The following is a 19040-nucleotide window of genomic DNA, read 5'->3' on the forward strand; positions in this document are numbered from 1 at the left end:
TGCTGTTATCCTCTCTTTTTATGTTCTTACGAACTTCTTGAAAAAAAAAAAAATGATGATGGGGGAAGACCCCTCGTAAAAATTATGGTGGAGAACTTTATATATTCGTAAAAGAACCAGAACTGACATAAGAAGCTTCGTTGAAATCCAGTACCTCACTTTCCCCTGCATCCGATTTTTTTTTTTTTTTACTTTTGGGACTGATCTTGAACCCAAAGAATCATTAGGGGTCACGCTCCCAAATATGAAATTATGGGTAATGTTCACTGTACTGTACATCATGTATTATTATGTAAAAGCCATAAGTATCTGCCATCTTTTCACTGCTTCTAAGGATTTTTAATTTGTGAGGGGGGCCTGACCCCTTAATAATCATGGTTGCAATAATGTGTATAGCGGAATACCTTCCTCGTAACCAACCGAACCCACCTGGGAAGGTTCATTCAATTCCATCAAATAGCCAAGAAGTTAAAGTACACACACACACACACACACACACAGCCTGAATCCAGCACAACGGAGTCTGGCGCTTAGCCGAGAATGATACTATCCTGTGTCGGATGGTTGATAAAATGTTCGCCAATGAGCTGATGAAGTTAAAAGCTATAAGACAGATAGATAGGTAAAAGAGATAGATGGATAATTAAATGGATCGACAGACAAAGATATAAACAGATACCGAGGACTTAGAGATTGACAAAAATCTGGGTACATACACTTGATTGACGGCCGGGATGAGAGGACTGTTTTTATTAGCCATGATGGCCATTTGGTACACGAAGTAGGAACTCCGGGCCAGATAGAAGTCACATCTTCCTGAATAAAAAAAAAAAAATCGTTGTTAATGGTACTGCCTTTAGGCAGAGGGCTTTATTTTTAATTTTATTGTTGCTAACTCGAGGTGAAATTAATTTAGCTTCGTGGAAACGTTTTGGACGGGTTAGATATCGCCTTTATTTACTTCTTTATTAACAGAGGGTCTTCTCAACTTAAATATTTTCATGTGGTGGCAGCTTCATTGTATGAAACATATTTCTGTGGGACTTATTCCCTTCCGTAAGGCTAGGTAAATTGTGTACTTTTTGGAATTTGGTGAATATCTTTTGGGAATGTGTAGATGAGGTTGAAATATAAGTGGATAGCTTCAGAATGTGTCGATATCCTTCACCTGGTTTTTGTGACACACACACACACACACACACACAGTTACAAAAGGAGTCTAAACTACAAAAAGGGAAACTACCATGACCTGAAGAAGTACTTCTTAAAAATAAATTGGGAAAAGGAGCTTAGAGGACAATATTCAAATGTTATATATAGACAATTCTGTGAGTTTTATGAAATAGAAGTCCAAAATAACATCCCTCAGCACAAAGAAACATATATTAAAATAAGGAAATGGTTTAATATATAGGAAAATAATCAAAAGAAAAAAGAGACTTGCTGTACAGCAGACACAATTGTGAGAGGGCATATAACAACTATACACAGACAATAAATTATTATACAAGGATAAGGAGGGACGCCCAAAGACAGTTTGAGGAACACATTATAAATAAAAGTCGTGATCAACCTAAGCTATTTTACAGCTACATCCTAAGCAAAACCAGAGTTAAAGATAATATACAGTCCATTACGGACGAGGAGATCATTTATACACAAGAGAAAGATATTTATGAAACATAAAAAAAAAAAATTCCAGTTTTTACAAAAGAAAATTATTTTCAAAGAGATGATAATGGAACATGCATGCCCACACATATTACCAGATATACAAATATCAGAGAAAGAAGTACCGGAAGAGTTAAGTAAATTAGACAAAGGAAAAGCATATGGTCCACACGAAATTTCAGGTTGGGTGCTACATGAATGTGCAGAAGAGTTAAGTAGACCATTATAATTAATATTCAAGGAATCCTTAAGTCAAAGTAGACTACCTGATATTTGGAAGAAAGCAAACATTATTCCCCTATTCAAGCAAGGGAATAGACAGAATCCACTTAACTAGTGACCAGTATCACTGACCAGAGTTTTAGATACAGTTTTAGAAAAGCTGATGAGAAAAGTTTGGGTATACAATCTAGAAAAACACAATATGGTAACAGAAAGGCAGTTCGGTTTTAGAAGGGGAAAATCATGTGTTGCTAATCTATCAAGCTACTATGACAGAGGTACAGAAACATTAGTAAGAGAAGGATGAGTGGAGAGTATCTATTTAGATTTCAAGAAAGCATTTGACAGAGTACCTCACCAAAGACTTTTGTGGAAAATATACCATCAAGGAGGAGTCCAAGCAACCTGTACTGTTGGATGCAGAATTTTCTCAGAAAAAATAAAAATGAGAACAGTACTAAGGGCAAATTACTCATCCTGGAGGGAAGTGACTAGCGGAGTTCCACAGGGCTCATTCCTGGCACCATTTATGCTTTAAGCATATACAAATGACACACCCAGTAACACTGGAAATGGAAGCTATCTAAATATTTTTCCTGATGATACAAAAATACAAAGGAAAATTACTAAAACAGATTCTTGCAGGCAGTTACAGGAAGAATTAACCCGCCCCATCCCAACCACTTTTCCACCGCTGACTTCCCCCAATCCCGACCATTTTAGGAAATTTTTTTTTTTGGCTCAAACCTTCGCTTTTGGTGAGAAACATCGAAAATTCATAGAGAAATCGCTCACCTGAGGTTTAAAATACTCATTACAGGTAGGAGTACCTCCTTACCTTACTGGGTTTTCTATCAGGCTGGCACCAAAGGAAACGAGTTCTATGGGAGGATAACTATTTCACACCACTCATAAACGGTATTTATTTATTTACTTGGTACGAATTTATATGTAGTACAAGAGTATATAGGTTTTCAAGCAATAATATAGGCTTAATAAGCATTGTTTCACTCACTAATACCTGACCTTTTTTGGCCACATTACCTGATCATCATTTCTAACTGTTTCTTTCTCTAATGCTATGTAAAGTTTGTCCTCCACATTGTCATTGATTGGGGAATCACTCTGGCCCTGAATTTCGTACCGTGGCATGACATGGCTATACTGGCCAGGTCACTGATAACAGGTGAATTACTGAGACAATGGCATGCAGGGGGGGGCAGGAGGTCATGCTGGGTAAGGCATTGTCCCTGCCTGGCATCTTGTTGAGGAAGGTGTCACGTGTATACATACCAAAAATGACTTGCGAAAATTGAAAATTGTGCAAATTAGGGACCATGTAATTTTTGCACGTTTATGTACGTCGACGGGATTGGCAGTGACAAAACGTGTGGACGTTAAAGAACGTCGACGGGATGCCGCGGGTTAAATAAGCTTCGTGGATGGAGAAATAGATGGCAAATGGAATTTAATATGGGCAAGCGTCATGTAATTAAGTTTGGCAAAAGTGAAAAAATACCAGATTGGGGTTATAAGTTAGGAAGTTCAACCCTACACATTTCAGAAAGGACGAAGGACCTGGGAGTGATTATCAATAACAAACTATTGTATCTCCGGCTGACCACATAAGTGAGAAGGTATATAACATGAATACACTGCTTTCTAATATTTCTAATATGAGAATAGCATTCACATACATAAAGGAAGACATGCTGAGAAAGATAACATCATTCATCAGACCAACCCTGGAGTATGTATCAGTAGTCTGGAATCTGCATTGCAAAAAACACATAGATATGATTGAAGAAGTACAAAGCGCAGCTACAAGATGGGTACCAAGCTTGATGACTCTAAGCTACGAAGAAAGACTAGAAAAACTGCATCTACCAACACTACAGGAGAGACGGAAAAGAGGAGATGTGATTATGCTATATAAATGCATCTCAGGTAAAGAGAAAACAGACATAAATTAATATATATTTAACCTATGGGGAAACATCAGCAAATGGACACTTCCAAAAACGACATAAAAGAGGGGCGAAAAAGATGTAAGGAAATTTAGTATCCCAGATAGGGCAATGGATCAGTGGAATGCACTACCGAATGAAATGTTGTGTGCCAAAATTATTCATAAATTTAAGGTTATGTATGTTAAAAATGGTTTAAAACACGGGAGAGTACGAACTGCACTCATTCATGTAAAGATACAATTAGGTAAGAACAATTAGGAAGATAAGACTACACACACACACACACACACACACACACACACATCTATCTATATATATATATCTATCTACATTGTTTTCGTTTTTGTTTTTTGAAGGCTCCAACATACATGCATGTTTCGGCCTTGGTCACCTAATGGCGGCTCTCAATGCTGCACGATCTATTGCAGCCTCCCTGTTCAGTCCCTTAACCCTGAGATCACACTTAATGACCTCGTCCCATGTCTTTCTCGGTCTACCCCTCATAACTCCACCCCCAATGTTAACACCTCTAACCTTCTGCACCCAATTATCATCCCCCATCCTTACTACATGCCCAAACCATCTCAATCTACCATTCCTCATCACAACACCAATACACTCCAGTCCCATCCTACCTCTCAACTCTTCCATCGTAAACCCAGCTCCCCAGACCTTGCACGCAGGGACGCACTGCACATCCACCTAATCATTGTCATTTCTCTACGTCTGAGCCTGCGAATATGCTCCTCCTTTACTGCCCAGGTCTCATTACCATACAGCATTGCACTCCTAACACATGCTGCATACAAAGACCCCTTAGAACGTAGGGAGAGTCCTCTCAGTGTCAGAGGCAACAGCTCCCCGAACTTCTTCCAACCACTTCTCACCCTAGCCATAGAGCTAGCTCCAGCCCCACCTCCAGCACACATGTCTCCCAAACAACAAAACTCTTCCACACACTCAAGAGACTCACCAGCAAGTTCAATCCTTTTCCGCCTGACAATCTCCACCTGCTTTCCCCGACACGCCATGCACATAAAATCAGCATTATCTCTCAGTCTACCTCTGATACCACTACATCTCTTGTGCACCCATTTATCACGAACACTCCACATAATGGAATTACTTCCCACGCCCTTGTGGCAAACTGCACATGGCCACACTCCCTCGTCTTTGACAGTACCACCACCAACCCTAGATATCATCACTTGTTTTATCTGCATTTACCCTTATACCCTTGTGTCCCATACCATCTCTCCACTTCCTAAATCTTTCTTCCGCCTCCCTCTCGTTCTCTGCAATCAACAAATCATCAGCATACAACATCTCCCACGGAAGTCTGTTTCTGAAGTCACGCGAAAGGGCTTCAAGAACCATGATAAAGAACATGGGACTCAAAACTGACCCCTGATGCACACCAACATTCACGGAAAACTCATCATTCAAATCTCCATTCACCCTTACCTGGGTGCGAGCACCCACATACATAGCCATAACCACCCTAACCAGCCACTCCTCCAAGCCAAGCTTTCTCATTGCCCGCTTCACCACCTCTCTAGGGACTCGGTCAAAGGCCTTTTCCAAATCAACAAAAACATAATACCGATCTTTTTTCTTCCTGAAGCTGTTGAACAATGAATATGGCATCAGTGGTCCCCCTGCCTGGCATAAACGCAAACTGCATCTCATCAACATTCACTCTTTCTCTAATCATACCTTCTAGAACTCTCTCCATTACCTTCATTATCTGATCGGAAAGCTTTATACCACTATAATTTCCTCTTTCCAGGGCATCACCCCTCCCTTTATACACATTTACAATTACACTCTTCAACCAATCATCTGGAACAACACGCTGATATATAATCATATTTTTCAGGTCAGTGACTAACCTCACCCCTATATCTCCTGAGACTTTCAACATTTCGGCAGTTAACCCAGACACACCTGCTGCCTTCCCCACCTGCATCCTGCCTATTGCCTCACTCACAATAGCAGCGTCAAACAAGGGCCAAGCACTGGATCTCTATCCCAGTCGAACTCCTCATTCAAAAACCGGCTATAATGCTCTCTCCATGTATCTAATATCACCACTGTTCACCACTACCCTTCCTTCATCATTATTCACACACTGCTCACGTATAATAGCCCGATTCTCCCTCCTCATCTAATTTACCACCTTAAATATCGTATTTTTCCTTTCCCCATGATATAGGTTATCAAGTAAAAGTCTCTGTGACTCAGACTTCGCCCTGTATACCTCTCTTCTCGCCCTACCTTGGCAGCCAAGTATTCCTCCTTGTTACCACCATTCTCCCATTCCCGGAATAGCCTTTTCTCCTTAACTGCAGCTTCTACAATCTCATCCCACCACCAGGTTCCTTTATGTGTTGGTGGGCCTCTTGTCCAACCGCATATTACATCAGTAACTCTCAAGAGATTGTTCTTGAGGGCTCTGTGCTGTTCATTAATGTCTCTGTCTACCGCTTCCTGTTCAGCAACCATTCTCCTCATCTCGCTATATATATATATATATATATATATATATATACTGTATATATATATATATATATATATATATATATATATATATATATATTCTCCATGCCACGCTGCCACATGCTCCAACGACAGTAGTTCAGTATAGGAACGACGTTGGCCAGTAAGTTGTTCTGTTATGGTCAGCCTTTCGGTGTACAGCATACAAGACCAGCTCAAGCATTGTAAATAAACACTGGCTTCTTAAATTCACTGTCTTTATTTTCCAAATAATTACACTTACCTTATAATGTACAGTATGCCAACTTCACTTTACATTTTCACAAGTACCGGAGCTATACAGTTTTCTCTAACTGCAATTACACTTAATGCTTGCCAACTACACTGTTTTGACGATTACGGAGAGATAAAATCTTCACTCACTGCACTGACACTCCGCTGACACTGAACTACACTCATAGACTGAAACTGCTTTAGTCTCTTCCCCATCATTATATTAGCTCCATATATACTATAATCATCTACTAGGTTCTCAGGAAAGCAACAGTTGCCAACTTAGAGACATCCAAAATATCCAAAGTTTTCTTACATTACGTAGCACTCTAAATTATTTAGCATACCAGATGGGACAAAATTACATAATCTAATAAGCAATCACGTAAATAAAACATTATAGAGAAATAGAGCACAAAAATTAATGTACACCTCACAAAATAGCTCCGCGCTCAACAGCAGGCTAACTGGCAACTCTTAACATGTAGCAAAATAATTCAGGAATCGTCGGGAAGACCCCAGCACCACCCAACTGGCAAATCCCGTTTCTCAACACTACCCCCTCCTCAGTCCTTTGTCGTCTCAACAAAACTACGCAGTACTTACAGACATAATCATTAATCCTAATGAAACTCTAATTATACACAAAATAATCCTTCAACTTCTCAGGTCTTCCCCTATGCCTCTTCCGACGACATCCCTGCTCTTCCACATAGACCACTCCTCCTGGAATGTCTTGGTCCTTTTCCTAATTTTCTTCTTTCCTCGGGATACTGTCATCATCCCCTTGTACTTCAGTTCTTTGGTCCTCCTCAACATCCTCGGCTGCAGGTGAGGACGATTCCCTGGAGATGTCACAACTGTACTGTCCTGGCCAATGGTTCTACCACAGACGATTCACGTGTACCACCTTTGGGCGAGACTTCCTGCCTTCCGAAATTTCGTACGTTATGTCTGACAGGTGGTCTAACATAGTTTAAGGCCCTTCCACAGCCTCTGCAGCTTGGGTGACTGTCTCTTCTTTCACTGAAGATTATATAACCAAACTTTGTCGCCATCCTTGAAGCTCACCTCCCTTGCCTTGACATCATACTTGAGCTTCATCACTTCTCCAGAAAACTTTAGAGATTCTCACACTTGATGATGTACCTCAGCCAGCCTTTCCTGAAGATGCTTCACATTGCTGGAAGTGTCTGTAGGCAGCTCCCTATCAGGTGGTCTTCCCATTAACAAGTGAACGGGTAAGAATAACTTGTGGTCCAGCATCAGTTTTACAGGGGTGCAGCCGGTAGATTCATGGGATGCAGACCGATTTCCCATCAGCAGCAGAGGTAATTTCTGGTCCCATTCCGTTTGTCCCTCTACACAGTACTTGGCCAGTTCTTGTCCCAAGGTCCAGTTGAATTTCTCCACCATCCCGTTTGAGTGTGGTCTTAATGCAGTCGTCCTGGTCTTCTTGATCCTTACTTAAGTTGCAGCACTCATGGAACAGAGCAGACTCAAAGTTTCTACCCTGGTCTGAATGTACTGTACTCTTATGAATCCCAAAATGAAAGAAAAACTAGTCAACACCCGAACAACAGTTGCAGCCTCTTGATCGGGGATGGCATAGGCTTCTGGCCACTCTGTGAAATAGTCCATAGCGACACTTATATACCGGTTTCCTCATTCAGTGAGTTGCAGAGGTCTAGCAATGTCCGTCATGACTCTTTCCATCGGTGCACCCACAGTACAGTTGGAGAGAGAAGCAACCACGTTTCTTCTGTCCCTACTTGGTACAGCATACATCACAGGCCCGACACCACTCTTTAACCCCTTAACCGCGGGGCGTCACTTTCGTGACGCTTGGGAGCAAGGGATCATACCGCGGGGCATCGCTTTTGTGATTCTGTTATTTTGAATTCACCCAGGCTTCCAAGTGGGGGCTTGCATCATCTATCAGTACTGCCAATGTCCAACACTAGTCAGCACTCCTAATCTTATCTGTACTCCCATCCATTGTTGACAATTTAGCCATTTCTCCCCGTTCTTGACTCCCCTCCCTACCCCCCCTCCATTACCCTATCCTCTCGCCTGCCCGGCCGTGCTACGCTAAGTAAATCTTCCCTGGAATTTTTCACTGATTTCATCCATTGAAATAAGCCCTATGTCCTATTCTTATACCAAATAATATATACAAGAAAGAAATAAGGTAAGTGATTTTGCCATACACCTGGAATTGGCTAATTATCACCTGACAACACCTCACGTGCACTCGTTCGCTAATTTTCGCTGTTTTTTTCCCCTTGAAATATGCCGTATAATCTATTTTCGTAATAAATATACATGTAAGGAGGGAAGGGAGAAGCCTAAGTGATATTTACATTCACCTGGAACTACCTAATTTACAATGTATTGTCTAGATTTCCTGCCAATCATATCAGTGCTAGACAAAGCTGTTTCAAGATTAACATTGGTAGCTCTGATTATATATCTCCTAAGTAGGCCTCTAATCTATTTTCGTAATAAATATACATGTAAGGAGGGAAGGGAGAAGCCTAAGTGATATTTACATTCACCTGGAACTACCAAATTTATAATGTATTGTCTAGATTTCCTGCCAATCATATCAGTGCTAGACTTAGCTGTTTCAAGAAGTAATATTGGTAAATCTGAATAACCCCTAAAGCAGGCCTCCACGCTGGTCCTCCGTTATCAGTTCACTCTCATCTTCCGAAGTGAGAGTACGTATGTTTCTTCTTGCTGACTTCAAGGCCTTTTTTCACCCCCATGCAAATGGCCCTGTGACCTTTACCCCCTACTAAACCTCGTGTGGAAAGAGGTAAAGGGCTGACAATTGATAAAAGAGCGACTACGATCTTTCTATTCAGTAAAACAGTGCAAGTGGAATTGTAAATAATGTGTAAATAATGTGTAAACAGCAAGTGAAAGTAATGAATGTAAGTATACGTGAACAATGGAAAATAGTTTTATAAGTTATTTCAAGTGACAGTGCACAACACAGTGTAAATAAAATAGAAATGTAAATAACGTAAATAAAATAGAGAACGTAAATAGAAATGTAAATGAGTAGTATTATAAGAATACGAGTATATACCCTAGGAGTAATGAAAGTGAAAGTTTCACTCTAGCATGTCTGAATGCTATGAGTTATGAGAGTGAAGATGAAAGTGACATTCACTCTCAATGCCAGTATACAGGACGAGAAAGTGAATGCTACGTATTTTACTGAAAGAAATTGAATCCCTACAGTGACAATAAACTAATACTACTGAAGGAAACTTATGGATAAAGACTGTAGATATATATAAGTGTTCTATAGTAATAGAAATATAAAGTGTGAGGGGTTTTATGAATAATAAATGACAGACTACCAAGAGCGAACTAGTGCCAGTGCGACGATCAGATGCGCTCGTAATTTCCATTGCTTTCACAGTGTTTTTTTTTTTTGAGTGTGGATCCCAAACTACTTGAAAATTGTAGAATAGTGTTTATAGTGTTTGTATCTGGCTGTGGTAATCATATTACTGGTTGTCGGGAAGTGTATAGTGGAGACTTCGTTACCCTACTTCAGAGGTCTCCACAAGTCCTACGGTAACAGACGAAGGCTCAACAATCATACCAGGAGAAAGCTGAAGGTATGTGCCATAAGCATATTTAATTTTATTATTCTAGGACTAATAACTGATTTTTGGCAAATATTTTTTGAGAGTCTGTCGGAGCCCAAATAACCCCGCGGCACACGCAAGTCATTGGTAAACAAGCCCGTGGTGTAGGGGTTAAAGTCCTGACACATGCCAGTCCAGTAGAACCTCTGTTGCAGCCAACTTCACTCCCAGGTGCCCACTAATGATCTGGTTGTGGGACTTATCCATGATCTCAGACCTCATTTTCTGGGAACCATCAGTTGCTAACACTTCTTGAGGCCATCAGGTGTCTTCCACTGACACTCCAGTAGTCCGTTGTTCAAACAAAGAAGGTCCTACTGACTCCAGTAGCTCTTGGTCACAGGTATGAATCTGGAAACCTCTTCCCATGATGGTCGCACTGTACTCTGCTGCAGCCACTCTAGCACTGGTTGTAAATCTGCATCCTCCACCTGCATTTTCTTCAGGTATTCTTCGGCTCACACTGGCTCTGTCACAACAGTATAGCGGCATTTCTTGCTAAGATTTCCATTCCTACTACACTGCTTGCTCTCTGTTCTACCGTCTTCTCACATGCTATCAATTAACCCCCCCATCCCGACGTTTTCTGGGCAGTGGTACACCCCAGTCCCGACATTTTTGGACCTTTTTGTTTTTGGCACAAACATCCGCTTTTGGTGAGAAACACTGAAAATTCATAGAGAAATCGCTCACCTGAGGTTTAAAATACTCGATCCAGGTAGGAGTACCTCCTTACCTTACAGGGTTTTCTATCAGGCTGGCTGCAAAAAAAAACGAGTTCTATGGGAGGATAACTTCCACACCACTCATAAACGGTATTTATTTATTTGGTACGAATTTATATGTAGTATGAGAGTATATTGGTTTTCAAACGGTAATATAGGCATTATAAGCATTGTTTCACTCACTAACTCATCACCATTCCTGACCTTTTTTTGCCACATTACCTGATCATCATTTCTGACTGTTTCTTCTTCTAATGTTTGTCCTCCACATTGTCATCAATTGGGGAATCACTCTGGCCCTGAATTTCGTACTGTGGCATGACATGGCTATACTGGCCAGGTCACTGATAACAGGTGAATTGCTGAGAAAAGGTCATGCAGGGGGAGGGGAGGAGGTCATGCTGGGTAAGGCATTGTCCCTGCCTGGCATCTTGTAGAGGAAGGTGTCTCGTGTATACGTGCCAATCATCACTCGTGAAAATTGAAAATTGTGCAAATTAAATTGAAAATTGTGCAAGTTAGGGACCTTGCAATGTTGCCGCGTTAATTTACGTCTCCGGGATATAAGTGCACATCATGTGAGGACGTGAATTCACGTCTCCGGGACGGGGCGGGTTAATATTCTCTCTCAGTAGTGGGACCTCTTGGGAAAAACTTGCTAGTAGTTGCCTCTTGTCACCAGCCTTTACTAATTTACCTTCCTTCTTCATGTCTCCTTCAGCCTTCTTCTTGCCATCCTTCTCATGCGGACTATCATAGCTGAAGTGTCCCACCTCACCACGTGTCCAACACCCTTCTGTGGCAATCGTGGGTTTCCTTGCACTGTTCCGTTCTAGCTCCTTCTTCCATTTGTAACAATCCACCTTCTTGTGTCCTGGCTTCTCACAGAACCAGCAACCTCCTCTGATCTTCTCCTGTTCTCTCTTCCACTTCTAACAGTCCACTTTCTGATGTCCTGGCTTCTCACAATGGCACCAACTTCCTCTGATCTCCTGTTTCCTCCTTCTCTTGTAGTAGTCCTCTATCCTATGCCCTGGCTTTTCACAGTACCAGCAACTTCCTTCATAATTTTGCACTTCACATATGTGTGCCTTTCTTGCTTTGAATCCTGCACTACAACCTGCCTGAAAAGTGGACGTACTGGACCCGATGTAGGACTCAAATTCTAGAGCCCTGGATAGTGTTTCTTGCATTCTTCTTGCCTGTGCTTGCTTCACTTGCACTTTCAACTCTGCACTGTCAAGAGCATCGATGAACTGATCCTTCAGAAGAATAGCTGACAAGATAGGTGCTGCTCTAGGGTATGCCTTGTATGCCATTCTTTCCAGGTCATGAGCTGCTGTAGGGATTCACCTCGAGCCTGTAAAGTGGTCAGGAAAATTGCTCTGTAAACCTCCCTCTCATGCATGGCCCCATATCTGTGCTCCAGCACTTCAACTAGGGACTGATAATTGTTCCTCTCCTTCACTGACATGTGGCCCAGAATTTCCATTGCGCCACCCTTGAGGCTAGTAGCAAGCTGCATTGCTCTCTGCCTATCATCCCAACCATTCTGATAAGAGAGTAACTCAAACTGCTTACGGTAAGCTTCCAAATATACTCTACCATCAAATTCCTGAGGTTTCATTTTAATTGTACCCCCATTATAGCCATGCATTTCACTGATTTGAGGCCTAAAAACTGGGGCATCTTAGTTAAGTTCAGGACTTAAAACTTCTGCATTCTGATTATTCATCCCTGTAATGCTACCTTTAGATGCCTGAGTTCCATCAAGATTCACCATACACTGTCCAGTCTTTTCATATGCTCCCTGCACACTAGCCTGAGGTTCAGCATTGCAATATTTCTTTACAGCCTCAATTTTCTCACTAATTATCTTTACAAGGTCGACCAGTGGCGTACCTGAGGGGGGACGGGGGGGCTGTTTGAACTTGTCCCCCAGGCCTTCAATTGAGAGGGGCCTCCAAAAGCCTTAAAAATCTATAAGTTTTTCTATTAATATATATAAATATATATATATATCATCCCGACAATCCCGGCTGAGATATTAGATAAGTTTTGAGAATGAAATTTCTGGCAGCTTGTAGCCAAGCGTTAGGCCTAAACCTTCCGATACATTTGAGACACGTCTCACGGTCTCAGTCATCACCTGACATTGAAACCAATGGCTGCAACGCTGCACGCTCTTGAAAACTGGCTTTTACAACACACAATAGTACTGTCTAGGGCCAATTGTGATTATAAATTATTGGAAATCCTTTCTATTGTAATAGTGTATATAATTATATATATATTTTTTTCTTTCGTTTTTGTAATTTTATAGAGTTGAGAGGATTATGGGACAATATTTAAAAGTTGCCATAACTGGTTGTAATGACCAAAATTCGTTATTCTGATGTTTTACAGTATTATTAATCCTTTAATGAATCTGATAATTGTTTTTGGTGCTGATGAGTTAGATTTAACTTAGATCAGGTTAGGCTGGATAGGGTGAGGTTAGGTGAGTTGCTACGTCGTAACATCAGCATAAAAAAATAATTACCAGTTTCATTAACAACACCGAAAAAAAAAAAAAACAGAAAAATGTATTATGGTAATTAAAAACCAGTTATGGAAAATATCACGAATGTTAAACTGTTACACTATAAACCCTGCCCACAGTTCTCTTACAGTATACCTATGGCAGGTCCTAGCTTTTGGGGGGCCCCCCCTTTATTTAGATGTTGGGGGGGCCCAGCAAAGAACCTAGCCCCCCGGGCCCCAAAATCTCTAGGTATGCCCCTGTGGTTGACTACATGCTTCAGCTGGTTATCTACATGCTGTCTGCAATCCATCACAATTCCCTCAATAACTGTCTTCAACTGGTGGTCTACATGCTGTTTGCACTCCGTCACATTATTGCTTACCTCAAACTTCTGCTGCCTTAGCTCAGCGTACACTTTCTCCTTCAATTGTTCCTGTTCTTCTTTCAGTTCCCCCACGAAAGCATTTAACTGTCCTTTCATCCTGAATTGTAATTCCCTCTATTGCTCCCATAATGCATCTTGAAGGTGTTCCCTCTGTACTTGCAATTGTTCTTTGATTTCTTCATTTGTGCCCGTAATTGTCCCGTGAGTTCTATTTGTCCTTCATTCTATGCCTGTAATTGTTCTGTGAGTTCTTTTTTTCCTTCATTCTGTGCATGTAGTTGTACACTTTGTGCTTGCAATAGCTTCATAATTGCAGCCAGTGATGCCTCCTCTTGCTTTGCTTAGCCTCATGTCTATACACATCTGCTTCCATGTCGAAGTGAGACTCACTACAGCACTTAATGATCCACACTACTGATACTTCCCCATCCCACACTGCCACAGCTCCAACAGCAGTTGTTTAGTATAGGAAGGACGTTGGCCAGTGAGTTGTTCTATTGTGGTCAGCCTTTCGGTATACAGCACACAAGAACAGCTCAGGCATTGTAAATAAACACTGACTTCTTAAATTTACTGTCTTTATTTTCCAAGTAAATACACTTAATGCCCACCAACTGCACTTCACTGTTTTCACAAGTACCAGAGCTATACAGTCTTCACTAACTGCAATTACCCTTAATGCTTGCCAACTACACATCACTGTTTTCTGAAGTACCACAAATATGCAATCTTCACTGGCTGCACTGATGCTTAACTACACTCAAACTGAACTGAAACTAACTGAAACTGCTCCAGTCTCTCCCCCATCTTTATATATGCTCCTTATGAACTAGGATTATCTATTAGGTTTTTGCTAAAGCAACAGTTGCCAATTCAGAGACATCCACAATATCCAGATTTTTCTTACATTATGTAGCACTCTAAATTATTTGGCATACACACTGAGACAAAATAACATAATCTAACAAACAATAACATAAATAAAACATCATGGAGAAAAAGAGCACAGAAAATGAAGAACAGCTTACAAAATAACTCTGCTCACAATAACAGGCTAACTTGCAACTCTGACACGTAGCAGAAGAATTCGAGAATCGTCGGGAACACTCCAGTACCACCCAACTGGAAAATCCCACTTCCAAGCAATATATATATGGATATATTGCTTAGAAGTGGGAGAGGTTCGGGAAGTGGACTTTCTGACCACCACTTGGTAGTCAAGATTCAAATAAAAAGGAGGGAGAGAAGAAGCGAAGAACAGGAGGAGTAGTTCATAAAAGGAGGGTAGAAAGGTTGCAAGAGGATTTTTTTTTATAACAGAAGAGAGGAAGGAAAAACAAATGAATTTAAGCAAAAAAATCCATACACCGGATTACTGGTGTCCTCCATTCATAAAAAATCTGTAACAGTTGGACTTGAACAGCTATGGGTTGACGTTTAGGTGGAAACAACTCTGGGGATGCGAGTTCCAATGAGATATAGTTCGGGGAATAAAAAATTACTGATAGGCTGAAGTTCTTCAATATGGCAGTGTAACTATCCAGTCATGAGCACTACCAGATGCCCATGTAGCACAGGGGAAGGCATGGAGATGTGGCACAACGGATGCAACTTCGTCAGAGCATTTGCCATAAAAGAATCTGTAAAATAATGTAAGGGAGCCAGCATTCCATCTCACCTACAGGGGAGGCAGTTTATTTCAAATAACAGGGTTATTAATAATTCTAACAGCTTTGTTCTGAATTTTGTCTATTTGCTTTAGAGCAACCTCCTCACATCCACTCCACAAGGGTAAGCAATATTCCAGCTGAGAGTGCACATGACTCTTTTAAAGTACTGTATAGCTAACTGTTCATCAGTGAAGAAGCTACAACTAAGTACAATAATCCAGGTTTCTTTGAGGCAGTTTCAGCAAGTGATCTGAATTGAGAGGTCCAGCTGAGGTAACTGTTAAGTGAAACACAGAGAACTGCAATACTTTTGGAGACAGGAATATTAGCAGCATTGAAATTAACACAGGAACTTGGCAATATCTATTTGTTAGTAAGTTGTATGTATTTGATTTTACAACCTTTAAATAAGACAAGGTTATTTTGTCTCCATTTAGTGATCCCATATGAGCCTTGACTTATGGAGATGGCTGTACTGAGTTGAGAGTTAGATATATTAAACTTTGTGAATAAGTGTTTATATGTGAATGAACTGTGAAGTATTGAGACAAGTTGACAGATAAGAGATCATTAATGTTAATTAGGAATGTGGTTGGAACCAGAACTGCTCCGTGTGGCATGCCGTTGTTAATAGAGTGGAAATTGGAATTTACATCATATACTTTTACTCTTATTTTTCTGTCGCTGAGGTAAGAGGAAATAAGAGGAACGAAAAACGTTGGCCCATAGCAAGGGAGTTTGTATAGCAGGGAACAGTGCCACACTCTGTCAAAAACGTAAGAAATATCAAGGGCAACTGCATGAGTTCTCCATGTTGGTCAACTGATTTGTGGATGGTGTGAGTCAGGAAATTAAGCATATCAATGGTGGATCTTTCGTGGCAAAAATAATACTATCACTAATTAAGTTACTGGATGGGAAAAAGGTATTATATAAGGGAGAAGTGGAGGAGTGATTCGGTGAAAATGATTTGGAGCGGATGGGGTACCTGGAAGGTGTGTGCAAGATATTCACAGAGGTAATCTGTGCAGCATGTGAGGTGATGTAGAGGATGAAAAGAAGACGAAAGGGGTGCAAGGAACAGCATGGTTGAATGAATAGGCGAGACAGGCTGTGGCACAAAAGAAGAAAGCATATAGTAAGTGGATGAGAAACATGGGCGTGGAGGAAGTTGAGAGACGGAAGACAGTTACAGTATATGTAGAGAGGAATGAGAGTTGAAAAGATTAAGAAGAAAGAGTAGGAAGAGACTGGATGAGGAATTTTCCAGGAATTTGAGCGTAAAGTGGAGGGAATGTAAGGAAATGTTCTGGAAAAAGGTACGGACAGTTAGATAGGGTGACAAAGAACCAAGTCAGGGAGTGAAAGATAAAAATGATAAATTGCTATTCGAGAAGGGAGAAAAAGTGAGCACATGGAGAGATCACATTAAAGAATTCTTGAGCATATAGAATGAAAGTAATGTGAGTATATGTGGCTGGGAAATGGCTGGGAGAAGGAGGGATGTGAAAAGAGAGGAAGATATCAGTAGAATGGAAGTTGTGGAAGCAATGAAGAAAGTAAAAATGGGGAAAGCCACAAGAATTGCTGAAGCAGGGGGGAGAGATAGTAGCAGAATGGATGTGGAAGATGTGCCGATTGGCCTGGGAGGAACGTAGTGTCCCAGAGGATTGAAAGACAGGTATATTACTTCCCCTGCACAAAGGAAAAGGGGAAAAAGAAGTGTGTGGTAATCATAGGGACATCTGTCTTCTTAGTGTAATAGGAAAAGTATATGGTAGGATACTTATTGACAGAGTTAGGGGAATAACTGAGAAATTATTTGGAGAAGAGCAAGGAAGTTTTAGGAAGGGAAGAGGTTGTGTAGGTCAGATATTCATTCTTAGGTCTTTAGTGGAAAAGTTTCTAGAGAAGGGAAAGAAGTATGCGGCTTTCATGAATTTGGAGAAAGCATATTACAGGGTGGATAGACAAGGAATGAAAAGTGTTAAGAATATATGGAGCGAATGGGAAGTTGCTGAATGCCGTGAAGAGTATGTATGAGTGTGCTATAGCTGCAGTTCGTATAGACAGTGAACCGAGTGAATTTTTCTATTTGAAGGTTGGATTGAAACAGGGATGTGTCATATCTCCGTGGTTGTTCAAGCTGTGTATGGATGGAGTTATAAAAAGATACAAGGTAGGGCAGTGGATGTTGGAGCAGCCCTAATGTGAGAGGGTAGTGTTTGGAAACTCCTTGTACTGTTGTTTGCAGATGATACTTCGTTGTTGGGTGAAGATAAAGAGCAACTGAAAGGATAGGTGAATGAGTCTGGGAGAGTGTATATGAAACGGAATCTAAATGTGAATGTAGGGAAGAGTAAAGTTATGGTCTTTCTGAGAAATTAAGTCACTGATTGTACAGTGAGGTTGAATGAGAAGGAAATGGAAAATGCAAGTGCATTTAAGTCCTTGGGTAGTGTGACGAGTAAGGGTGGAAATTTAGAGGTTGAAGTGCTTGAAAGGGTCCAGCAAGGGAGAAAGGTTGCTGGTTCTTTGAAAACAGTGATAAGGATCAGGGAAGTGAGCATGGAAGTAAAAAAGTTGGTGCATGACAGTATTGTGATGCCAACTCTAATGTAAGGAAGTGAAGCTTGGACCTTGTTGAAGGGACACAAGTCAAGAGTGAGAGCAGTGGATATGAGTTATTTGAGAGAAGAATGTGGAGTCATGGAGAGACAGACGGACAAATGATGAAGTGAATGAACATTGTGGTGTGGATGCGGAAGTGAAAGAAGGCGTTAGGAGAAGTACATTTTGGTGGTTTGGCCATATGGAGAGGATGGAGCGTGAGACACTGACGAGGAGAGTGTATATGAGGTATGTGGATGGGGGTGAGGGAAGGGGAGACCAAGGTTGAGATAGAGGGATGGAGTGGAGCGGTATAGGAGTATGAAAGAATGGGGTGTAAGCTGGGAGCAGGGCACCGAAATGGCGGGGTACAGGGTGACATGAAGGCGATTTGTTTGTGGCCACCTCTTAAGGGATTAACCCAAGGCATCCCGATAACGTATGGATACACTGCAACGTTTTGTCACGTTGAATCCCGATAATGTATCCATATGTTTTGCAATTGCAAGGTCCGTCATTTCCACAATTTTCAAATTTCACGCGTGATTTTTGATAAGTAGACGCGAGACACCTTCCACTACCTGCCACTAGTCGGGGGTACTGCCTTACCCCGTGTGACCTCCCCTCTTAGCACGCCATTGTCTCGTCAACTCACCTGTTAGCAGTGACCTGGCTAGTAAAGACATGTCGCGCCACGGTACGAAATTCAAGGCGATAGTGATTCCCCAATCGATGTTGATGTGGAGGACAACGATTACGTGGTGCCAGAGGAAGAAACGAGCAGAAGTGATGAGGAGGTAACGTCACCAGGGAAGATGTGGTA

The 19040-nt window shown here is 41.2% G+C and overlaps 2 protein-coding genes across 2 annotated transcripts in view; both read right to left on the bottom strand.

Annotated features, from left to right (window-relative positions):
- The window catches only part of LOC145407276 (glutamate receptor 2-like), a 551600-nt gene that overhangs the window by 426899 nt on the left and 105661 nt on the right, over nucleotides 1–19040 (bottom strand). The gene's annotated exons all lie outside the window — the stretch shown is intronic.
- The window catches only part of LOC145406023 (ionotropic receptor 93a-like), an 85970-nt gene that overhangs the window by 21377 nt on the left and 45553 nt on the right, over nucleotides 1–19040 (bottom strand). Inside the window, exon 3 of the mRNA XM_080277213.1 lies at nucleotides 717–816. Coding sequence (XP_080133339.1) covers nucleotides 717–816 — 100 coding nt within the window. The remainder of the gene's footprint in view (nucleotides 1–716; nucleotides 817–19040) is intronic.

The sequence above is a fragment of the Coenobita brevimanus genome, chromosome 8 (assembly GCF_032717465.1).
Source record: "Coenobita brevimanus isolate Jiangsu-jjx chromosome 8, ASM3271746v2, whole genome shotgun sequence".
Lineage (NCBI taxonomy): Eukaryota > Metazoa > Arthropoda > Malacostraca > Decapoda > Coenobitidae > Coenobita > Coenobita brevimanus.